The sequence below is a fragment of the Sylvia atricapilla genome, chromosome 22, assembly GCF_009819655.1.
Source record: "Sylvia atricapilla isolate bSylAtr1 chromosome 22, bSylAtr1.pri, whole genome shotgun sequence".
Lineage (NCBI taxonomy): Eukaryota > Metazoa > Chordata > Aves > Passeriformes > Sylviidae > Sylvia > Sylvia atricapilla.
The window spans coordinates 5,318,317-5,343,441 of NC_089161.1; the positions used below are offsets into that span (position 1 = coordinate 5,318,317).

General features: G+C 46.7%; 1 protein-coding gene across 1 annotated transcript; it reads left to right on the plus strand.

Annotated features, from left to right (window-relative positions):
- The first annotated feature begins 921 nt into the window (after nt 1-921).
- On the plus strand, nt 922-24,907 carry ZBTB40 (zinc finger and BTB domain containing 40). Its single transcript, XM_066334594.1, is given in 23 exon segments — nt 922-1,095; nt 1,097-1,497; nt 1,499-1,562; nt 1,564-1,636; nt 2,234-2,282; nt 2,284-2,365; nt 9,235-9,460; nt 9,950-10,012; nt 10,015-10,044; nt 10,047-10,090; nt 14,601-14,689; nt 14,691-14,782; nt 17,146-17,266; nt 19,862-20,316; nt 20,824-20,910; nt 20,913-21,023; nt 22,583-22,732; nt 22,735-22,799; nt 23,624-23,780; nt 23,783-23,974; nt 23,977-24,005; nt 24,736-24,872; nt 24,874-24,907. Coding segments are annotated over 23 exon segments (2,925 nt in total).
- Nucleotides 24,908-25,125: the final 218 nt, after the last annotated feature.

The window sequence follows — 25,125 nt, forward strand, 5'->3', positions numbered from 1 at the left end:
GTGGACAAGGCACATCTTTCTATTGTCTATCTCAGATGAAAACTCCAGGTCTCCCCACTGATAAAAATTCTGTTAGCAGATATCCTATCTGTTCTCCCTCCTGCAGTGGGGTGAGGAGGGGGGGAAGTTAAAGGGAAGCTCTGGTAGATGGGATTAGGGTTATGGACTTCTGCCAAAAATTACATTTTAGGGGAAAAACGTATAAATCGATGAGCTGAGACTATGGTGTGCTGAGAAGGGGGTGCTGAAGGCCCTGGGCTGCAAGCAGGCCCATGTCTGTAATGTTCACATAGCCCTGCTCATCTTAACCAGTAATTTGGGGGAGAAAATGAACTGGTCCCAAATCACTCAGTGCTTTGCAGGCCCAAACTAACACCTCAGATTCTCCTCTGTGTTTGGTAGATGGTCTGAAGAGACCTTCATGCCCTGCTTCCTCGTCTGCCCTTTCAGAACCAGCTGCTGAATTCAGCATCAGCTGCAGCCCATGGCTGCAGGCACAGCCTGGCACAGCCTGGCACAGCCTGGCACAGCCTGGCACAGCCTGGCATTGCAGTACCTGATCTGATGGGCACTCACACCTCCGTGAGATGTATGGCATATAAGGGAGGCTCTACTCCCTTTTCATAGCTCCTGGGACTCAGTACTCAGTCCAAATCTGCTCTTTTAGGTTTGAACACTATCTAGACTCTTCAGGTTTCAGAGTAGCTGAATTTGAGGAGTGTGAGTTCAGAATGAAGATCTTGCTGTAACCAAAGCATTGAAGCACAGTAAATTACTAAAATGTGTACACTGGAAAGCAATTTTCTTACTCTTTCTTTCTGTCTTGCAGAGAGAAATGCTACCGAGATCCATTTCCTTTTCATTACCTGGGCTTGGTGAAAGCAGTGTGGAGACCAAGGCAAGAGGAGGTCAGCAGGTACCATGGAGCTTCCCAGTTATGGCTGGCAGCTGCTGCCCCAGCTGTACACTCTCTGCAAGGAGCAGAACTTCTGCACCGTCTTCATTGGGAATGTGCATTTTAGAGCACACAAGGTAGTTTTGGCTGCTGCCAGCCTGCTGTTTAAATCCCTGTTGGACAGCACAGACACCATCTCCCATCGATGCTTCTGTGGTAATACCTGAGGAGTTTGCACTCTTACTTGAGATGATGTACAGTGACAAACTCCCACTGGGGAAACACAATTTCACCAAAGTTACCTCTGTGGCAGATAGTCTGCAGATGTTTGATGTGGGTGTTAGTTGCAAAAACCTCCTCAGGGATCTCATAAATTGTTCTGCTCTTACAGTAGTGAGAGGAGTCTCCAGCCAGGGAGCAGATTCATCTGGAAACCAAGCTGAACCTAATTACCTGTCCCAGTAGAAGACCTGATGAAGAAAAAAACCATTTATTATCCTCACTCAGAGAGTTTCTCCTTTACCTGGCCCTATAGAAACAGAATTGGAAGAAGGTATTTCTCCTCATGGACAGGAATTTACTGTGAATCATACCTGGCTTCATGATGTTGAGTGACTCCAGGTTCCTCCACGAGGATTGAGGCTCTGGCCCTGACCAGCCTTGCCCATGCTGAGTGGAGTGGCTGTATGGATCAGGAGCTTGCTGAGCCTCTAGAGGGGAAAGGGCAATCGAGGGATTTAGGTGAGACATCATGGGTCTGGCACAGCACTGCCTCTTATTTAAAACACGTTGGCTCACAGTTGCCTGTTTTGGGGTATTTTGACTCTTGTGTTTGGTCTTTTTAGTTTGCCCTGGGTTGGGAGCAACAGCAACGTATCGCCCTGTTCTGCAGATATTTTCTTCCTTTGGCTTTTGTAGTTGATTCATGCTCATTGCTCTGCCAGAGCTGTAGTGAGCAAAACTTTTATTGCCCACACATGTGATTGTCATGCAGTGGGATGTGTGTTACTGCAGGACATGGGGCTGATTAGACAATCTGTCTAACAGCAAGTGAACAGAGTTGCTTGCTAATGCTACCTTATCCTTTAAACTCCTGTTCAGCATGGGAGGAAAACAGAGGCTGTACTGGGTTTAAAATAAATGTTCCATTTATAACTGGTGTTAAATAAACTGTTGGTTTTCCCTCCAGACTGCGTGATGTCTTCAGAAGGGATTTATAAGGCACAGTTTTCCTATTATAGCCAATGTGCTGGTTACAAACTGATGCCTTTCAATCACATAATGCTTTCTGCGAATCCATTCAATTAGCAAATAATTCATCTTGTTTCTCTCGCACAGCAGCAGAGAGCAAAAGCTGTAAACTGGATTTTTTTGTTTCATATGAAAGTTTTCTCTGAGGTTCTTTCTGATGCCCAGGCTGTGCTGAAAAGACTCGAAAAGTGCAAAGAAATTGATGCCTCTCAAAAGGAGGTAGGCGTGTTTACTTCCTTATATCATGCAAGTTTTTTCTTCACCCTGCTAAGGGCTGTAATAGTTTGTGCCTTGTTTAGGAAATTGTTTCATGGGAAACTGGTGCCTGGTTGTTTGAAGGGCAACATGTGCTCACCTGAGCAACAGCCTGAAGAATAGCATCTCTAAGTGCAAGTTGCTTAGGCATCCTTGTGTTGTAGGAGAGCTCCAGCACAGATTTCTCTCCTCCTGTTTATGGCATTTGCTTCAGGAGCTGTATTGACTTGTAAACAACTGACATACGAGATCCCAAAATAGATTTCCCGAGCCCTCAGCACTGTCATGCTGTGAAGCATCTGCTGCTCTCTGTGTACGGCAGAGCTGCTGAGGGAGGAGTGGGACAGGGTGTGACCGGGGGAGCTGGGTGCTGCCCCATGGTGCTTCTCCTGCCAGTGTGCTGCTTTAGGAGCAGTCAGAGTCGGTAAATGATGCTTGGTTCCTGTTGGAGGGGGTAACTGAGTCTGCTGCTGAGTGTATGCTGAAGGGTTCTCTGGGCTCTGAGCTGTGGCAGCCAGAAATGCCACCCATTGTCCCACCTCGAGGGCCACACAGAATGTGATTTCTGTACTGCTGTGACAGTGGAGCAGGGGGACACTGTGAATGACTGTGAATGGCTTGTGAATGACTGTGGTGAGTCTGGGTGGGCACTTGTGCTGGCTGCACACTGCTGTGCAGTGGCAGGGTCTGCACAAAAGCTGTGGCCAGTGTACAGCGGGGATGGGACTGTGCTTGCTGTCCTCAGCCTAGCCTAGTTCTAGTAGAGCATCTTTTATACCAAGCTGCCTGAACTGCCCTGCATGCCTTTCTGAAGGGGAAAAAGTATTACTTTTTCACTGCTGGATCTTCCGTGGCTCCCTGGTTATTCAGCCTTTGGAAGCTGAGCAGTGCTGGTCTGTAGGCTGGGGACTACCATGCTCTCTAGGTTCCCATGTAATTGCTGGCTGAAAACTGTCTGGGTCCAAGTCCCTCCAGTAGCAGTGTGATCACAGGACATGGTACATTTTGACCATTGTGTCATTCTGCTTATAAAAGCCCAAGACCACATCTTTATTAGAAAAATCCCCAAACCTGTGGCAGCAGGGAGGAGAATTCCCTTGGGTTGGGGAGTGCAGGATTGTTTTCTGCTGAGCACTTAAATGTTCATGGAGGGAAGGTCATGTTCCCTTAGCAGCTGGTTCTCCTGATGTTGTAGAATATCACATACTGGGAGCTTTAGGAGAGAGATGTGGGTCCTAATTCATAGTTGCAGCAGCAAGCACAAGCCCGGCTGGGCAGACAAGCACCTCTGAGTGCCCTGCTCAGAGAAGGATTAGATTTTTGTATGCTTGTTTTTCACCATGATCAGATAAATATGTCAGGTTTAGGGTTTTACCTGTTGTGCACTTTTACAAAGGGAGCTGAGCTGGGGTGGGTGCTGTGCAGTGTGGATGGGTGCTGCCAGGAGGCATTTGACAGCTCCGTGTCCCTGTCCCTGTTCCTGGCTCCCCTGACTGCTGGTGGCAGGGCAGAGCTGTGCCGGCAGAGTGCCTAGGCAGAGCTGCAGCTTCTGCACTGCACAACAGCCCCATTTGCTATTGCTCTGCAGTCGCTGCTGTTTTGTGTTCCTTCAGCACTTCAGACCCAGTAGGGAAGGTTTACAGATCCATTCCTGCCCTTTTGTGCTCCCAAATGAGCTGTTACAGCAGGAACCAAGCGAGAGGTTGTGGAGCTCAGAGCCAGTTTGGGTGTCTGACCACAAAGTGGTAACTGGACAATTTTTCTGCAGCTATAAATAAATGCTGAATAAATGAGAAATGGATTTTCTTTAAGCCTTCCTGAAAAATCACTTTTCAACTGTGACAAGCATGAAAAGTGTCAGACCCAGGGCAGCAGGAGAACAGGCTGCAGCCTGTTATAAGCAAGGGCTCAGCCAGATCTGTCCTTCTCTGAGCTCCCCTCTGGGACCAGCAAGACCTGTGGACCTTAGCACTGAGTCTGTTTCCAGCACACAGAGCAGCTTTTCCCTACAAGAGCCTGGTATTTCCTTTGTCGGGGGGGAAACACAGCAGTGTATTTTTAAAGTCATGCTTGAAGTGCAAGTTCAGCTCCAAAGAGCTGAACTGGGATGTGTAACTCAGGCTGACTTCGTGCCAGTGGTAGATGTCAATGGATTTTTTTTTTCCCTCTCATTTTTTCTCCCCTCCTTTTCTTTGTATTCTTTTGCTAGTCATTTGTTTGAAGTCTCGAGTGCCTCGGGGCAAGTAAAAGTGTGTCTGGAAGCTGGTGAGACACTGTTTCTTTGTAGAAATCATTCTTGTTGGGTGTGCTTGCTCTGCTGCAAGGGAGATCTCCCATTCCTCAGGAGTATTCTCTTTTGGAAGCAGCTGATCACTCTAGGCAAGCCCTGGTTGTTTTGGGCAGTAAAGCTTGAGCAGCATAGGAGTTTAGGGGAGTTTTGCCAGCCTGCCTATTGGCACCAAGGTGGCCCTGGTGTTCGGGCTCCTGTGGTTTCAGTGGAATTTGGCCTTGGATGCCTCTCTGTTTCTTTTCCTTTGCTGGTGAACTCATCCCTGCATGGTATCCTGTTCTGTGCAGCACTCCAGTCTGCTCCCCTCTACTGTTCCTGCCTATTTCCTCCTACCTCCAGTGGAGACTCATTTGGTTGTGGGGTTTTTTCCCCAGCAAGGTTTGTGGTGCAGGGCTGGATTTTCTGAGAACTACTGCTTCTCTCTGAGTTTGGTGTTCTGTTCTGCTCCCCAGACTGAAAAATGCAGATGAATTCCTTTTCAGTTTAGGGAGATGTGACTTTTGGGGGTTGTTTCTGTTTTATAGTTTCTCTGTATATTTCACATAAACTATTCCTATCTAATTTGGTTTTGGCTTGGATGAAACCTGCTTGGAAATGAGAACAAGACTGAAATTGCAGTAATTTAGGAAAGCGTAGAAGAGCTTTGCCGATGTCAAGTCTTATCTTCCTGTGCTCTCTTAGAGAAACTCAATTCAAATTATTGCACAGTTCATTTGTTCCCTCTACTACCAGGTTCAGATGAAGTGGGGGAGCGTTGGCTCTCCCACGCAGAATAAATGTCACTGTGTTTGTGGATCATTTCCATTGCCTGTGGGCCCATCCAGTCATTGTCGCCCTTCATTTGCAGCTGCAGGGATTTCTGGATGAGGCAGAAGAAAGAAGTTTCCTGTTATCTTCTGCATCCTGATTAGGAGAGAGAGCTTGTGAGGGTTTGGCATTTTTTTTCATGGTGACAGAGCTAGAGAACTTTTTTTCCCTCTGTTCTGGTGTATTTTTGTAGAAGTTTGGGCTGAGCTTTTGTTCTTGTTGTGTGGAACAAGCAGGGCGTCAGTGTTTTCCACAGGGTCTTCCTCCTGGAAAAAAAAATTCTTTTAGGTTTCTGAAGGAAAAACATGAATATAGTTTTTCTCCAATTTTGTATGCACAATACAATAGTTGATTGATAGTTATCAACTTAATGGTGGGCTCACAGCCAGGGAGCTTCTCTGAGGGTCAGGAGTGTGGAGCCAGTCCTGGGGTTGTCCATGCCGCTGACCCTGCGAGCAGCAGCAGCCTATGGAACAGCACTGTTCAGCTTCCAAAGGTGGGATAACCACAGAGCCACAGAAGAGGCAGCAGTGAAGCAGTCCCTAACCATGCAGGGTTTTGTTGCAGTGTGCCACAGCGATGCCTTGAGAGTGCCCTGTGGGTTTTGGTTTTTTCTTTTTCTTTTTTCTTTTTTTTTTAATGCTTTTTTACAGCACACTGCAGTAGATGGCTGACAATATAGGCAAAGAGATGGGTTCTCATTTGGATATCTGAAGGCTGTTTATTGTAAGAACTAGATACAGCTTCATAGGGATCCAGGGACGAGAAAAGGATTGGGCTGAGGACAGAGGATTAAATATGGGGCAAAAGGGGCGGATCTGAGGGTCAAGGGCCAATGAGGATAAGGGGAAGTGGTTCAGGGGTGTGGCTAAGAATCGGGAGAACCAATAGAGTGACAGGGATGGAGCAATGCAGTAAAACTGGGCCAATGGGGATTAAGGGAGGGAAGAACATTCTAGAAAGGGTACATAAATGGTAAACGGGGGCTGAACAAGGGAGACATCAATTATCATTAAACCAACAGGGTAACTGAACCCAAAAGGTATTAGCATGTGGCTGCACAGACCCATGGGAGGGAGGCTTTCCTCACCCTAATCTAGAGGGTGTTTCTGTCCTCTTGCTTCAGCCCCTCCAGGGTTAAGGCGTGAGTTCTCTGGTGGCAGGCCCATGGGCTTCCACTGGTTTCCAGTAGTTTTTTTTATATTTTCTTCACCTCCTGTACATCAAAACCCAAAGCAGTGTGCATTTATGGAGGACCAATGATTGCGGCTGTGGAAGTTTCCCCGCAGTGCCTGGCCTCCTGCAGTGTAGCTGAGTGTCCCTCAGGTCTGAAGAGAGTCAGCTTTTTCTGCCACCCTGAGCAGGTGCTTCCCAATCTGTCTGCTGCAGATCCCTACCCACCACCCTCTGGGTGCTTGCATTCACTCCAAAGCTGATGCTTGAAGCAGATCACTCAGAAATCACTCATTAAAGTGGCTTTTGCTGGGATATGCTCTCCTGGTGGGAGCAGGAGCATGGATAAGGCATGAAAAGCCATAAGCATGCCCACCCACCTGCAGGGAAGAGTTTAATGGCCAGCTGGGCTAATGGCTGTGCTGTCTGCCCTCCCTCTCTCCTCATATCCCTCTTTAGTCTCAGTTATGGACCACTGCACATTACTTGCACATGCAGTTGAGATCTTCTCTGAAAAAACATGGAAGACGAGGAGGTGCTATTGAGACAGGAGACCTGCCTCCTGGATCCTTAACCTGCAGAGCTTTCCTGTTCAGAGCTTGCCATGGGACTGCTGTGGACATGGGGATGTTCAAGATGAACCACTGTTCCATGGTGTTTGATGTGCTCTGTGGTGCTGAGCTGGGAGTGTTTTGGCCACTAGAACTGATATTTTCGGTTGGGATCAAACCTCTGGTGTGCCATGGAATCTGTTTGGTGGCACAGCTCTGACCAAGCTTGACCCAGGTCTTGGTGATGCAGTTTCCCAGTGGAGAGAGGCAGTCTCTTCCTCCCACGTGGAAGCTGGAAGTGTGCAAATTTGTGCCAACTTGGCCATGAAGGGCTTTGCAGTGTCCCAGGCAGTGAAAGCCAGGTGGATCAGGCTGTAATGTGGGGGCACATTATGACTAAGTGGAAGCTGGGATTCCTGCTGATATCAGTATTTCTCCATTTTTTCCCAGGATCTTTGGGAATTGTTAGTGCTTTAAAGTAAATCTGAAATATACTGTGTACTCTTTCACAGCAATGCTAAAAGGCTGTTGTTTCCACTGAGCAACGTGTCCAAGGAAATGTCTTCTGGAAAGAGCCTATAAATAGCAGAATACTTCAGTTACTGAAAACTGATTTCTATTAGCCAAATCCATGCACTGAGGAAGGGATGTTACCTAGGGCTCTGGGTAGCAATGCTGTGCTGATTTTAATTTAAAACTCCTAAAACTGAAAAATATCTTGCAACAATGCAAGTTACTTTTCATCCATGTTAGTGCAAACATAGATTTGGCATGATCTGAGCACCTCTAGGATAGTGAGAGTGGAGATGCTTTGTGTTTTACATGCTCATTTTGATCTGGAAGGCGTAAGGCACACAAACCTTGAGAGCAAACATGATCTGGTTATCAGGTTTCATTACAAATTAATGTTTGGATTTAAAAAAAGCCCCTTTGTGTTTGTTCTTTAGCACATCTGTGTTGTCTTTCCACCAGAGCCCTTCATGTCCACGCTCTCTGTTCAGCAGGCAAACTGCCGTGAGTGGGAAGAGCTGGGACTGCTGCAGTTTCCCCTCTGTAGAGTCATTGCAATAGGTCACTGCACTGCCACACTGCCCTAATGTGTGAGCATTTACACCTGCTAGGAAAAGCCAGCCCACCAGCTCCTGCTGCAGCCCCAAGCAGTTGCATACAGGCTTTTTATCATTGGAATAAAAATGACAGTGACAGCAGAAAATGGCCATTCTCCCTGGAGCGGAGCTGAACTTCCCACTTCAAAGGTACCTTTATCAAATCCCTGGAGGCTCCAGTAAAGGCTGCCTGCTCCGAAAGGCTGGCATTTCTCCTGGAGAGCTGTGGAGCATGTGTCTTCAGGGGCAATATTTACAGCATTAAATGACTCTGGGGAGATGGGAGTAAGAGTTCTAGCTTATTTCTTTGCCTTTTAGTTCCATAACTGTACAGGCATGTCTGCCTCTGCTGTTTCAGGTCACTGAAATGTATTTTGGAGCTCTGGGTTTGATTGCCAGGTGTGCTGAGAGCCCACAGCACTCAGAGTTTGCATGCCTCCTCTCCAGAGTTTTCTCTAGGAGACAGAATTCCATTGTTATTGAGAATGGAAATTCCTGGAAGTTCCACTCGAAATGCTTTCTGTGCAAGTGTTCACTCCTTGCTCTTCAGTGAGATCCTGTATCTCTTGCCTTAGCTTTGCCTTCCAAAGTAGCAGTGTTAAATTCACACTTTGTCAGGTTTTTCACATTTACTAGTCTTTGGCTATTTGGACATGAAGAAACGTTTGGTGCTGGAACCAGCTCCAGTTTGTGGCATTTGCTGTATGGATAAGGGCCTGTTGCCCTTCTTCCCAGGGCAGGCAGCCACAGGCCAGAGCTTGGGTTCAGTGTGTGCACGTGTGGTTACTTTTTTTGTCCTGTTTAATTTTTTGTCCTCTAACCTGAGCTCTAGGGTTCTGCTTGTGTCTGTCTGTATAGGGCAGACAACTGTCCTCTAAACCTTCCTGCATTTCTGTTCTGCTGTAGGCTCTGGTTGCCTGTCTGGCCAAGGCAGAGGAACTGTCAGTGTTGAAGAAGCTGCTGGGTAAAGTGAAGGATGCCCACACCCAGGACAGTGACACTCAGGATGCTCAGCCCCTGGACACTCAGACCCTTGTGTCTTTTCTGAAGCTGTTTCAAGACACAAATCCTGAGCTTAGAGTGGCTTTGCTGGGGAGGGAGCGGAGCAGTGGAGAGGACCCACAGGAAGCAGGTAGGAAATTGGGTGCAACCTCTGGCAAAGTGAGTGGGCAACCTTACAGAGAAACCCTGTATCCACATGCAGGAGGTTTATCACGTGCTGGCCAAGATCCTGGAGCATTTCTGCCTGTGCAGGGCTCTCCCCACTGCTGCCTGGAGGGCTGGATCAATGGCTGGCAGCCAGCATGGGTCAGAGCACAGCTGAGGCTTGGGATTGAAAACTTCTTTTTTACTCGAGTCTGACACAAAACAGTGGCCTTGCAAACCTGGTGTTAACCTCCAGCTTGCTTTATGGCTTTGTGCTCTGTTAGATAAATGAGACATTTTCCTTTCACAGAGTTTAAAGAGAATAGTAAAGTGATTTTCCTCTGCTGCTTGTGCTTGGGATGAGCTTTGCTATTCACTTAGATCTTTCAGAGAGTCTCCCTCGCTTCAGGAACCTGTCATTTTCTTCTGACTGACTTATTTCTTCTCTTGTGTTCCTGAATCTTTTTCCCCCCAGAGAGTGCAGCCGAGGAAGAGAGGCTGACCACTTGCTTGCTGTGCTGCAGGGAGGAGCTGATCCAGAGGTGGCACAGCTGAGCCCCATCACAGAGTTTTGGAGGCAGGAGAAAAGGGATTCCTGACTGCCTCAGAGAAGTGGGTAAAAAATCTGAAATTGGCAAACTGTGTGGGCAGGATGAGGTGTGTGTGTGTGTTCATGGTAGCATCGTACACATGATTTATCAGGTGATGGGCAAGCTTCACCTGGCACTTCCACCTGCCTTCTGCACAGCGTCCACTGCACAAGTGTGTGGTTCAGGTCCTTCTCTGCTGGACTGTGGGAAAAGTAAAAACTGAGCAGTGAAGGCAACCTGGGCACCAGGATCAGTCAGACTCCCTCTGCAAGGGGAGCCTGGGTCAGAGGAGGTGCCTGGTACTCCTCATACCCTGAAAAAGCTTTTTGGGAATAAGGACAAGGCTCTATAGAGGAGTTTGAGCAGTACCACTAATACCTTTCTGCTACTTGCTTGTCAGTTCCTGGTCATCAGCTTCCATTTCAGCTGTCTCCCAGCTTTATGTCATTTTTGCAACCCTTACCACACAGATGCCTGCAAGACTAGCACATCCACTAAATGATTTGGTTTTATTTTTTATATGTTGCAGCTAGAAGTTGGTGGGGAGGACTTTTGCTTTCCTTTTCTGTGAGTAACTGTACTCTGTGTGCTGATTTTCAGAAGTCATAAAGAAAGAAATGCTGTTTATAACCTGCATTCCTTTGTCTTTGAGGAGAGCTGGCTGTGCAGCTGGAACTTACAGGGTGCCCTCACATGCTGTGATCAGGACACAGCTTAACCTCCTGTCCTAGTTTGTCACATCACTGAGCTCCCCTGACACAGGATTATAGTGAGTGGGAAGTTGTGCTCAGTGGCATGAATGATCTCTACTTTCTGTCTCAGTAAGCCTGACCAGAGCCACAACAGGTGGGCTGAGAACTTCTGCCCAGCTCATAAATCCCCTCAGTTAAGGTCCCATGGTCCCTCACCACATCCAGCATGGAGCATCCCTGAGCACAGACACAGATTGGAATAGGGTACCTAAAAAGGTATTGCCAACAGAGGCATCTGTCCTGTCCTTGTGGGCTGTGGTCTGACTGGTGTGACTGGGCTGTGACTGGTGACTGATGAATTTTTGCCTCCAAAAGCACAAAGATGAGCCTTGAATGGAGATGTGAGAGGGGAGAGCAGGTATGAGTACAGCAAAGGACTGGGCATCTTCTGGGGGTATTGTGGCTGTCAGCAGATACCCGTGTGGGGAGCCTGGAGTTGAAACTTCATTGGCAGTGGGGAGATTAGGATTTTCATATATGCCTCTTCATGTTGCAGTGCAGCCTTACTTTTAAAGGCTTCACCTTTTCCCTGCTCTCTTCTCTTTGTCTTCATGGAATTAGATGGTTAAAATTCAGCATTTTTTAAAATTTCCCTTCACATGGAAAAAACAAACACAACCCACCAATAATAAAACCAAAACCATTCTGCCATCAGGATTCTGCTCCTTAGGCACAGGATGCAGCCTGTAACTGCATCATCATGTACTGCAGAGTTCCTGCCTCCTTTGGTGGAGCAATAGTGTTTCTTTTCATCCTCACCAGTCTCTGTGTGCTCCCTTTGCTACAGAGCCTCCAAACCCTGCTTGGAATACGAAATCCTACTCCTCTCTATGGGATCCCTTCCTGCTCTTGTTTCAGCCAACAGTTTCCATCAAATGACAGATCTATTTGGGGAGCACTCCAGTGAGGCTGTGGGCAGAGCTCTGTCCTGCTGTGGCACAAGAAAACGAGAAAGAAATTGCCAAGTGTAGACTAAACTTGGGGGGTTTTATTTGTTTAATTCCATCCCCTCTCCCCCAGACACGTGGGAAAGTGTTTAATTATTGCAGAAGTTAAACTGATTAAAATGATGGGCCCATGGCATAAGTGCAGGTAGGATCCCTGGTGTCTCAAGTGTAGGACTGGGAAAACAAACATGGAATTAGCAGCTACCTCTGAAGGTTTCATCTTACGTGGTTCATCCGGTGTTGTACTGGAGCTCTGGGCAGGCACAGATGGGATCTCCAAAGGTAAAATGAGGCTTTCCTTTTCCTTCTCACTGTCACTGCCTCATTAGCTACACACTTATCCAGCAAGACAAGCATGAGTTTCTCATGGAAAAGCCTTTTTTCTTGGCAACTGGGTTCTTTCTGTGCCTGGTCTGAGCTGTGCAATAGAGCAAGTTTGATTTACTTTGCTAGAAAACTGATATATGATGTTTTGTGAGGCATCTTTGTAAATCTCTGGTTTTTTCTGGGTAACTTTTGAATCTACCCTTTCTGGTTTTTTAAGTGCTTAACTTCTGTGGCTTTTTTGGTGTTTCTGTAATTGGAAAGAGGTGGAGGATTTGGATACAGGTTATCACTGAGAAATAAAGTGGGTACAGAGGGAGAGTGGATAACTTCTCCTGCATGGTGCCTCATTCCACTTAGGTTGTTGAGGAGTTCAGAGTTACCAGTGCACAATACAGCCCTGAGCCCAGAAAATCAGAAACATCAACCCTTTACTTCTCTTCAGGCTCCCTTCTAGAAGGCATCTGAGTATTCTGAGCTATGTGGTTTCTCTCCTCTTTGACTCCAGTGCCTGCAGACCATGATGCTCAAACCAAGCTGCTTCAGAGCTCTGACAGGTATCAGGGACAGTACAAGCAGGTTGTTGGCCACTGCAGGAATCTTACCTGGGTACACTGGGGATGGAAAAATCCTGCTGCAAGCACAACTGGGAGTTATTTTCTAATTGCCTCACCTGGTGGTGTCAAAATAAGTCTGAAAATGTCACCACTGGATCTCCCACTGCCAGGGGCATCTCTTCTGCCTGGGAGCAGTGGTAGGTTACAGCAGGAGCTCCCCAAAGGATGCTGCTCTTGTACCTCTTTTTGTGTTTTCTCAGAAGAGGACTTCAGATTAAGGGATCTGGGGGCAGGTTGGTGTGAATTGAAGAGGAGAATGCATCAGCAGGTTCACTAACAGAGTTTGGGCTATAAAAGGAGAGATCTTTAGAAATGAGAGAAACTAATTAAGGAGTTCAGGTGCTCATTAGAGCACAGGAGGAGCTATTGGATTAGTTTCTTTTATGTTAAAGGTAGGGGAACTCTCTGAAGTTTGCATCCTGAATTTGAGAGAAGAACTTATACGAGAGGTTACAGATCTGAGTGAGTGAGTAGCTTGAGGAAGAACTTTAGGACATTCAGGAAATGGCTGAAATGTCTGACAGGCAAACAAACATATTGTAGAGTTATGGACAGACTTGTGGCACATCAGGCTGCTGGGCATCATGGCAGATATTGTCTGACTAAAAAAAAAAGGAATAAGGAGAGGAGATTCATGGCTTAGCCTGGAGCCTGATCCAGAAGAAACAGAAGATGAAGGAAAATCCCAACTCAAATGACATCCCTCAACATTCAGTTCTCACTGAGTAGTGAGAATTGACTGATGTGGTGGTATGAAGTAAAGGGTGTGCATTGGGTACAGTAATGAGAACTAAGAGTTAAGACCTCATCGAAAATTTCTGCTCCAGTCTGGTTCAAAAAATGTGAATTCATGTTGGAACTTGATAGATCTGCAGTGGGAAGTCCAGAAGAGTGTAGAAGCTGTTTTATAAGAGGAGCTGCCTTATTTAGACAAGGGAAATGAAGACTGAGAGAGAATATAATCATGGTCTTATGATGAAATCAGAGAGGAAGGGTAGGGTAGACACCTCAGAGAGTTTAAAAGGCTTTTTAAGCTAAAGAATAATGTTGGCACATGAACAAACAGACATACACTGGCCGTGAATAAATTTCAGCTGAAAATTAGAAGAATCAGCAGGGGAATGAGGCTGTGGAAGAGCTTACCAGCCAGGGGAAAGGGAGCAAAAATGTAACTAGTTTTAGGACAAATCTTAATAATTTTATTGCTAGGACTGTGTAGTGCTTGTTGTCATCAGGGAACTGGGCTGGTGCCCTGCAGAGGTTCTGCTCAGGAGCACAGTGTTGGTGGAAGGGAGATCAGTCTGTATTTGCCAAGTGCCCCTCCCTTGTAGGAGCCTTGTAGGTATTTTACTGTCATCCTAGAGCTTTTCCAAACTACACTGGTTGCATCTCATGTAAGAGATATTTGATGTCATCATGTCACAGAAATAATAATTCAGGTAATAGGTGCTTATTTAAATAATAAGAGCATTTTCTCCTGGCCATCAGTTTTTTGATGGCAAGCAGAAAAATTGCAGAGACAAGAGAAACGAGACTGTCAGTTTTAAAAATATTCACTAAAAATATTACATGAAATGTTGTTTTGAACATTCTCTCTAAGTCTACTTCTGTTTTCTTTTAAAAAGTAGTTTTTGCTAGTCAGCCACTTCCAAAAGCTGGACTTGGTAAAAGAACCCACTAGATTTGTTTTCAGGGTGACACGTCTGTTATATCTCAGCCATGTTTGGGTGTTCCTGTAACTGCCACCCCACAACCCCTTCCAATTAAATTGTGTAAGTAATGGGTAGGGATCTAGTGCAGTATTGTGATACTGTTCTGTTTTTCTGATCTCTTTTCAGATCGAAGGGTTTGTAAGAAGCTGTCACAGACAGTTTTGTGGCTGTTTCTTTGTTACAGGTAGTTTTGGCTTGCTGTGAAGGCAGCTCTCAGAGGGAAGCTATGGACAATCTGCTCAGGAAGGTGGATGAAAAGAAAACCCTGAAAGTGGAAACTTCTAGGGACTGTGAAAGCATCCTGCCCTGGACTCCAGCTTCTGCTGGACAGCTTGGTGGGAACAGCAAACATCTCTGATGGTAAAGGTACGAGTAAACTTAACTTCCATCGGTGACTTTACTGTATGGTAGTGACTGCCTTTGAAAACAAATATCTAAAAATTCCCTTAAGCTGGAGATGTCTTGATGTTAAATACAAACAGTGTCTTACTTGGAATTCCTTGTGACTGAGGGAGATGGGGAGGAACATTTATTTGGGCTGTGCTTCTTTCCTTGATCCAGGTAACATTTCTGCTTGTGTTGGTCATTGACTCGTGGTCTCCTGTGTGCAGCAGAGTGTGCTCATGGGAATCCTACACTTAATGTCTCCATTACACATCATTCTGTTGGATGGCCAGGCCACTCTTATTTGTTTTAGTGGGATTTTATTGTTTGCTGCCTGCCTGTGGTGGCTCAGGGACTCAGGAGGCCCCATCTTTTGCCTGGTGGGACAACCTTCCAAGTTTCAGTGGGTTTAGGCACACTCTGAACAATTCAGATCAAGAGACTCTGAAGTCATATAAAATTTAAAACTAAATTAACATGCAGTGAAATGTAAATGAGGATTTAATAGAAAGCAAAACTGTGCTCATAATGCTGATAATTTCCTCTGTAGCAAACATTACCAACATGCACTTGGCTTTGTCATTTGTTAAGCCCGATTGCTTTCTCAAAACACCAGATTCCCAGCATGGTTAATTATCTCCTGGTAATACCCATTCCAAGGAGGGGCATTCCTTAATTACACAGAACTGAATTTCCTTAAATTGCAGCTTGAACAAACAGAAGCACAGCTATTTCTTACGATGAAAATGAAGAGGGAGGGGATGATTTGAGTCTGCTGGCAACGGATGGATTAACTAGTGTACCTTTGGTGTCCCATGCTTCCCAGGGAGCAGGAGGTCGTGCACTGTGGCACAGAGCATGTGCTGGTTCTCAAGATCACCTTGGCATGGTGGCAGAGCAGTGAGTGCCTTCATAACAACTCCATTTTGTCTCATAAAATCAGAAACATTCCGATGGGAGAAGAAGGAAAATATTTCGTCTGTGAATTTCCCTTGGCTTTGCTGGGGATCACATTCATGTCTCCAAGAAGTCTTTGTTCAGGGAGCTGTTCATAGTAGCTCAGAATCTTCTACTGAATATTCCCCCAGCCTGCCATTGCTTCCTTCCCATCCCACAGAGTTTTCTCTTCTTACATGGCTCTGTTTATTTTCTGGGTCCCAGAGACTTTACCTTTTTTCCCCAAGCTGTGCTTCCTGCTTTTCTCCCAGGTGCTGCTGTGAGAATGATGGATTGTTCTGATTGGTACTGAACCAGAATGATTAAAAGGCACAAGCACAAAAGTCAGGCACAGATGTCTGGGATGAGCTACAGGTTTTGGATTTGGTTTTCCCCACTGAAGTATAACTGTGCATCTTCTTCAACTTATTAACTGCAGTGGTGAAAAAATCCTTTTCAGATTAATGTATTTGCCAATTTCTGGTTTTATTTATTAAATAAAGTGACAAGTACAATCCTAGATTACTTTTGGGACACAGCATATTTTGCCCAAGTTTCTCCATTATCCTGAATAAACACTGTTCCTGTTCCTGACTTAGTCTATCATGTGCTGATGCTGGGGTGTCCTTAAGGGGTTGGGGTTTCACTCTGGAGTCATCATTTTTCTGATTCATCAAGGCAAACTTATCAGATCCAGCTTAGAATTAGATAAGAGAAAGGAATGATGATAAAGTTACATTTTTTTGATGTAAGAGGAAGAAGAAGGTGCTACAGCTGCTCTGCAATCACAAGCCTGGTTTGTGTGCCTTTAACATTTTCACCAAGGGCAGCTCAACCCCCTGAGTTCTTGATTACCTTGGACCAGCTGACTGTAAATTGTTGGTGGGTTTGATAGTCATACAGGGGCATGAGAGGGACATGAGCCAGGGCATCTCAGAGCTCCTTCTTGGTGGAGTGGATCAAACACTGACTGACAAACCTCTTACAATGAAATTCTAGTTAAGAGTCAGTAATGGGTCTTTGTGATTCCAGGGTATCAGAAGAGGCTGGTAAATATCTTGAGGTGTTGGAGGTGTTGTTTTCACAGACAAGGCCACATGTTTGTCTGCTGAACACTGAGACTTTCTTCCTCTGGGCTCAGACTGGGACTGATACTCAGGGGTCATTTGAGTGCCAAAGATGCATTTCTGTTTGCATGTGGGGGTAGAAGATATTCTGTATTTTCTCTGCATTGGAGAAGTTCTGATTTGTCATGTTCATCCTCTGCTTGAAAGTGAATCCAGGTGTGCTGAGTAGCAGTGAGCCAGGGAGGACTGGGTGCCTGGGCTTTTTCTGTCTCCCTTACCTTTGAGGCCCTTTGAGAAGATGCTGCAATCTGAGCTGTTCCTTTTTCCATTCCCTGAATTCAGGCAAATGGAGCCCAGAGGATTATAGGGCCAGACTCTTGGGACAATACCAAAAGAACTTTCTGGAGCTTCTGACAAACACCCAGGTGCTGCTGCAGTGCATCTCTGCCTCATGGAGAGAGATGTGAACAGGCTCCTGCACATGTGCAAGCAGATACAGAGTTTTCATCCACATCTGAGAGGAAACACTGGAATTCCTAAGGACTTGATTTACTACCTGCCAGTCTGGGTTTGGGGCAGTCCTCCAGCAGGACTTGGTTTAGTGATTCCTTAGTGTTCTGTAGTGGGAGTGAGGCAGGTAATGTATATAAAGCTGAAGAAGACTTGATGACTGCTGTAGTTGTATGATGTAGCTGGAGGATGACAGCACATGCTCCACTCCTATTCTTGCCTCAGTGACCTCCTGAGAGAGGTCCTACGCTGCAACTCCAATATTCATTCCCAGTTGACATCCTCTCTTCGACCTCCACCAAGAGATGCCAATCCAGCTGGCATTTTCACTTGGTCATGGCTTTGGTTTCTAGAGAAAGGGTGATTCTTTCTTATCTGCTATTGATTCTGTCACCTTCTTCTGCTGCAGGCACCTGTCCCACTCCTCCTGACACTCTGTGTCCGTGGGATGTACCAGGGCTGATGCCCTGATGACTCTGGGGCAGATGAGCCAACAGTTCATGTGTCTGTGAATGTGCAGCCTGTGTGAACTCCTGGGCACCTTGGCGTGTGTAGCACAGGGGCCTGGGGAGTCAGTGTGACTGCTCTGGCAGCTGCTGCCTCTCTGGCAGCATTATCAAAGAGAGCAGACTGCTGCCACTGAGTGGCTTTTCAGGGCTTCAAGCCAAGGTTGAGACAAAATCAAGCAAGAAGCATCATCAAAACCAAAAACCTTGGAAAATGTTATTGACTTGGCAAAAGCATCTATTCTGGATGAAGCATCCAGAGGAGGATTGCCAGGTACCAGCTTCTTTCTGGCATTCTACAGATCTTTGCATTGAACTTCCATGTCTTAATTTCGAGGCTAGTCTACTCAGCTCTGACACCACTGCTTACCAGGCCCACATATTGCAGGTGACTTTATGGACCTTGTGGCTTTTGTTATGAGCTGTGATAACTGCTAGCCTCATGTCTGAGGAGTGTGAGCTTCCTATTAAGACTCACATTTCTGAGAATATGTATGTGCTGCATGGAGATATGTTCAGTTTGCACTTCCACTTGAAAACAACAGTTTCTGCATCTCTGCTGCAAAAAAAAAAACTCTCAAAAATTTCTGGTAATTAAGTTAGATGAACCAAAGCACAGAGCATCCCTGTGGGAGAAACTGCATCCATCCCCAGCCATGCTCACCACTGCCAGTAATGGATTGGTTTCTTTGGTGGAAGTACAACATGGAATCTCTTGGCTTTTCCTTTGAACCCTGCTGTAGTCAGAGCACTGTCACTCTTGGTGGCTGGTGCATGCAAGGGCAGGGTTTGGCTCTTTCAGCCAACTCCATAACCTCCTCTATAGCTGTCTGCTTTCCAGGGCTCTCTACAGTCGTTTAGGAGATCATGTTTGTCAAGATTGGTCATACTCTCAAATCTCAGAAATGTGTCAAGAGTTCTGTAAAAAAGGCTTTTCCTCTCCATGGTCTTGTTTAAAAAAAAAACAACCCAAACAACAAACAGTTACCATTTACTGGTAGATTGAAAAATCATTCCTCACTTAGGTCAGAAGAACTGACAGGGTTGGTTGAAGGGATGTGGGAAGAAATCTTAAAGGTCACAAGTCAAAGTGACTTTGACAGAATGGGACAGACTGGAGACCAGTCTTTCAGTCTGCTGTTCTCCCTTGATGCGTTTGCAGATTATGGATGACCTCTTGGTGTCTTAAGATTTCCAGGTCTGTTGGAATATGTCATCTGGTCTTTAGCTGGTTGGAAAGCTGGGGCAGTGGTGCTGTGTGAGGGGACACTGTGCTGAGCTCTTCCCATAGTGAGGAAGGCAGAGATGAAGTTTTTCAAGCACAGGCTGAGTTTTCCTGTACATTGGCAAAAGAAGTCTGCGGCAGTTTCCACGGCCACACAGTTCCCAGGTTCTCATAATAGCAAAGGAGACAAATGTATCTGTTTGTATTTTGATTTCTTCCATACATGCTTTTCCTGGGGGTCTTTTCAGCAGATTGAGATCCTGGGTGAATTTTCCAGCTTGTGCTTTTTGAGATGATGGTGTTAGAGGGACTGGGGAAGGCATTTACGCTTTGTAAGAAATGAATGTAATGAGCAGTTTAAAATACCTCAGGGCCCTGAGCAGAAGACTCAGAAGGGTCGTAGCAAGATTATCTGTTCCTTTTCAAAGGGATTATGTTTATGAAGTGTTTCTGAGATTTCTTGTAATTAAGGGCTGGATATCCACTCTCAGTGGCAGATTTTGACGGTAGGCTCAGGTCTGCAAACATGGCTGTAACTTTCTGTGTCTGAGCAGGAGGCAAGTGCTTGGAAGCAAGAGTTTGAGAAACAAGCTTTTAGGAAAATGTGGCTCTTGGCATCTCATGCAGACCCTTGCATGTATGGTCGAGAAATTCAAGGATCACTTTTTATGCTTTTAACCATGCATGGCCAGAAACCCCTTCTGGCCAGAGCTGTGTGTCACCATTGTGATGGGACAGCATGTCTGATGTGTGTCTGCTGCATCAGAGCAGGGAGAACTATGTAGGAGCATTTAGGAGATGGGAGACTGAGGGGCAGGTGCTCAGTCCTACTGGTCACTATCAAAATGGTAATTGCTATTTCCATGGGTCTCTTAACTGAGGGAAGAGGGCAGAAACCTGGGATCAGAAGGTGGAAGGTGAACAATGAATCCCAGTTTGAAGTCCTGGACAAAGATAAGGACAAGGCAGGAGGTGCCAGTGGTAAAGAAGCAAAGGAATTCCAAGACAAAGCTTCTTCCAAGAAGAGTTTTGTCTGCAAAGCCTGTGATAAGATCTTTCATTTCTACTGCCACCTGAAGGTGCACGTGAAGTGCTGTCAGATGGCCAGAGGAAAGCAGATCCACTGTAAAGAGTATGGCAAGGTCAAATCGACAAAGAAGGAGCTGGAAAAGCACCAGCTGGAGGTCCATGGGATGGTGGGGATGGCAAAGATGGAGAAGAGGCTCCCTGTGGCATGTGACGTCTGTGGAAGAGAGTTTGTTCATGCCTCAGGTAGGGTTGCTGGGAGTAGATAGAAATTTGGACAATATAGTAAAATTTAGATAGAAGTTTGGACAAAATAGTGAAGTAATAATCTGAAATCTCGTCCTCTTCCTCCCTGCAGCTCTGTCAGTGCCATGTGTGAGAAACAGAGCTCAGCTCATTTTTCCTGCCCCACTGAGCACAACCACTTTCTGATTAGTTCTTCCTTAATTGGTTTTCTACAGAGCTCATCAAGGAAAAGTGGGGCTACTGGCAAATTTAAAGTTCTCCAAAAATAATCAAGCTATTTCAGTTCCTGGCTGCTTTAGCAGGATGTGTGTGAGGAGCCAAATCTCTTTGCCCTTCCTGGGCCAGCTCACCATGTTGTGGCAGACCTCCAGGAGGACACTGGAGGACCTCAGTGTCACTGATGGGCTGGTGGACCTGCAGTAGGATGGAGCAACTCTGCAGCTGAGTTGGGCAGGGCTGGCACTGGGTCCCACCAGTGGCACCCCAGTGTCCTGCCTGCCTCCACAGGGATGCAGTACCACAAGCTGACAGAACACCTTGAACAGAAGCCCTTCTCCTGCCAGGAATGTGGGGCCAAGCTCGTGGCCAGCTCCACATGAAGAACTACCTGTGGCTGCACACAGGGGACTGGCCCTTCATGTGCAAGCACTGCCTGATGACCTTCATGGGCTTGGCCCTTGCCTTCCATACCAAGAAGAATGCTGAGGGTGAGCTTCCCTTCCAGGAGCTGGCTCTGAGTTCAGCTTGCTCCATCCACCTCTTCGTGCCCTTTGTCCTTTCTTTGCCTCCTCCTTGCTTCCCCACCCTTTGGGCTATCCATGGCCATCAGGCTACTCTGAGATCTTCTTCACCTGCATGGGTTTGCTTTCAACTCCCCCCTTTGCCTTTCTCTCATCCCCTTATGCAGGTCCTCAGATTACCCACACACTCCTCCTCTTCCTCCATATTCCTTGTTTTTCTCCTCCTTTGAATAGCTCCTCTCTGTCCCATCACACCTAGACTCCAGTGATGCATTCTTCCTCTGATTATCCTACTTTCTCCTGTCCCTCCCTTTGGCTGAATTTCACACATTTTTCATGCCACTGCTTCTCTTGCCCCACACTCAGTGCTGTGCACTCCTGGGACTGAGGCAGGGCTCTTCCAGCTCATTGGCACAGATGAGGCATCACTGGCATTGCAATAAATGTGATTGGATGTATTTCCCACTGTTCCATGAGTGTGACAGTTCATTTTGAAGATGAGACACAGCAGCCTGTAGTACCCCTGGGAGTGTGTCATATCTGTGGACACCTGAGGTCTGTAGTCTGTAATTTCATCCTCCTTGTGCTTTTTTCCAGCACCTCCAGGACATTTTGGATCATGTACTGAGATGCTTTAGTACCCTAGGAAACAGCTACCCTGCTCACTTCACAGTCTCTTCCCTCTCCCTCTGAAGTCAGGTGTAGTCCAGACAGAGCTGCTGTGCTTTGGTTTTGTGTTGTAGAGGTGGCCAAGACACACAGAGAGACATGGTAAAATCTTCAGAAGTTTCTTTATTATGGTGGCATGCTGTCTTTTATGCAGTTTTTACAAACATTGCAGGCAAGTTTTAATTGGTTAATAGCTTCCTTGTTAATTATTCTATTGTTTAGTAAAAGACTTTTACTTGTCCATCAAATCTATCTATTCTTGGATTGTTTACATATTTTCTTTACTGACTTTCGTGGGACAAATCCCTTGTTATTACAGGTGCATTTGTTTTTCACCCTCAAAATAGATTGTTGTGTTAAAGGAACTTCTCATTCTCAAAATAGCTTCATATGGAAACTTGCAAATTGCTTGTTAGCTGCACTTAGAAGAAATGACAGACCAGTTGTGGTCCTGTACCCAGTTTCAGGCTCTCACTGGGGTGTCCCTGCAGGGAGGATGTATTTCTGCCAGTCATGGCAGCCACATGCCAGGGTGTTACTGGTGTCTGCTGGGGGTCTCATGAAGGGCATTTTTGCCAAGAAAAGTGAGATTTTAGTGGTTTGATGCTATGAGTAGGGTTATCCCAAAACCAATGGCAGGGGTGGCTTCCAGCAACCAATCTGCTGGGAGCCCACCACGGGAAGTAGTCAATGAGCAGGAGCAGCAACACCTATATGTAAAGCCCAAAGTCCAGTTTTAGTTTTCACCTGGGAAGTAACTTTTCTTTCCCCTCCCTCTGTGAATTTGCCTCTTAATTCTTCTCTTCTTTTCCCTTGATTTCTTGGCCCTCTCTGGTTTTTGCTGTGTTTCTGGGCAGTGGACATTGAAGATCCCTATGACTGCAAGAAGTGCCAGATGAGCTTTGCCACCCTGCAGGAACACCACAAGCATGTCCATGAAGCCCATTCCTGGGAATACCACCCCTGCCCTACCTGCTCCAAAATCTTCAGTGCCCCATTGCTCCTGGAGTGCTCCTGGTCACCCATGATGGGGGAAAGCCCTTTACCTGTGAGATGTGTAACAAGGCTTACCAGGTGAGCTGGTGCACCCAGGAGTTGATCTCAAATGCCAACATTGCTGTTCCCTGCTCCTGCACCAGGGTGCAGCCACAGACAGCAGTTTGGGGTTGGCAGAGGGAAAAAATTGTAGAGAGGCAGAGTCCATAAGGAAAAGACAGATCCATGGGGAGAGATGGGCTTTGGCTGCAAAATGCTGCATATCTGCCCATCAGGACCCTCAGGAATCTCATACACTCAAGTTTCCAGCTGCCAGGAAGTGTAGGAATAAAAATAGTCATGTTGCAAATGGCATGCCTTGGAGGGAATGTGTGTGGGAGCACATTGCTACAAGGGAACAAGAATTCACACCAAAAGGAGACCTGCAGTGAATGAGACAAGGATCAGGGATTCAGCTGTATTCAGCTCATCAGGGACTGGAGAAACAGAGTGAGGTGTTAGTGCTTGTCCAGTGGGAGGACAAGCAGGTCTTGTACCTGCTGAGCACAACTCCTCTGTTCTGTTGCTTTCCACATTGTTTCTGGCTGTCATGCTGTCCCTGGAACAGAATCACAGAATGTCAGAGTGTGTTGGGTTGGAAGGAACCTTAAAGCTCACCTTGTTCCACCCTGCCATGAGCAGGGATGCTGTCCACGAGCCCAGGCTGCACCAAGCCCCATCCAGCCTGGCCTTGAACACTTCCAGGGATGGGGCAGCCACAGCTTCTCTGGGCAGCCTGGGCCAGGTCCTCACCACCCTCCTAGGGAAGAATTCCTTCCCAATATCCCATCTAAACCTGCTCTCTTTTGGTTTAAAGCCAACAGCTTTGGTTGATAACCGTGATTTGATCCTTGTCATTGCAGCAGTTATCAGGGTTATGGTATCACAACAGGATCCACCACCCTGATGTCTTTGCAGCTCAGAATCACTGCTCCTCCAAGCTCTCCTCTCTGCAGTGCAGCTGCTGTGACAAAACCTTCACCCTGGATGTCCCAGGCCAGACTCAGACCGTGCTTCTCCCACGGGTTCCCAACCATTCTGCTGCTGGTATTGCTTCATGACCTTCTGCTCCCTGGGGGCCCTGCAGAGCCATGTCACTAGCCAGCACTTCACACAGACAGACAGCACCTTCATCTGTGAGCTCTGTGGGGAGCTCTTCCCCTCCCAGGGCAAGCTGAAGGGGCACCTCAGCACTGAGCATCCCAAGGTGGCCTTCTCCAAGCCACCACTGCCCAGACTGTGCAGGTAAGGACTGCTCTGTGACACAGCCACTGCTCTGTGCATCCATCCTCCTCTCCCACACTCTTTTTCTTCCAAAGTCCATCCTGTGGGCCCTGTTGCCTCTTCTGCTGAGGGGCACCCTGATTTCCCGTTTTTGGAGGGGTTCATGATGCAGACTCCCAGCCCACAATGCTCTGGGATTTCTGTGCTGGCATGGAGCAGGTTTGCTGGAGGAGAAGCAGCTCAGTCCTGACTTTAAGGAGCTGAGGAAGAGGGTTGGCAGTGTATGTGGAGGTGCCTGGTTACTCAGGGGTTGTTAACATCTCGATGACACCCTGTGACTCTGTTTTGTTGGAGCTAGGTTTGAACCCAGCCTCTTCCTCTTCGGTATCTCATCCATCAGTCAGGAAGAGTTCCTTGGATGAGGGAGCCCAGTGTGCAAGATTCCCTGGGATGGCATTCCTCCAGTGGATAATCACAGTGTTTACTGTCTACGACTGCTTGTGGAGCTAAATTATAGCAATTTGTGGAGAGAAATATTTAAATTACTCTCCTGTCTTCTTTTGCATCACTGCTGTGTGTGGTTTGGTGTTTCCTATTAGTCTCATGCCTGTTGTAATTGCAGACCTGTGGTGTGAAGCTGAATGTTACTTATTACCTGAGCTGGGGCTGGGAAAGGTGTGAGCAGCAAAGGGATCCAGGGGAAAGTGGTGCTGTACATGTCTGACTCTTGGGCTATCATCCTTCCACACAGGTGACTCAGACATTGGACCAAGGAGCAGCAGAGCACATAATCTCTTTTGATGATGCAAATCTTGTGATGTTGCCCAAATCCCAGGTGAGCCAAGCTGTTTCTGAGCTGGTGACAGTGACTATGGAGAACTTGTTTGATGCCAGTCACTCTGATTTCTGAAGAAATCAAGTGAGGGACAGGGGAGGGTGCCTGTGCCTGGCAGCTGGTATCCACTAGGCTTGTTCAGGAGCTCAGTGTGCTGCTCCATCTGGGAGATTTGGGGCTTCTTTGGAAAGCAATCCCAGGCATGCAGTAAGCACAGCATGACCACAGACAGGAGAGCTTCTTAGATATTCACTGCCTGGGAAGTCTCCCTGTTGCTGGTAGAACACTTGTCTCCCCCAGCACATG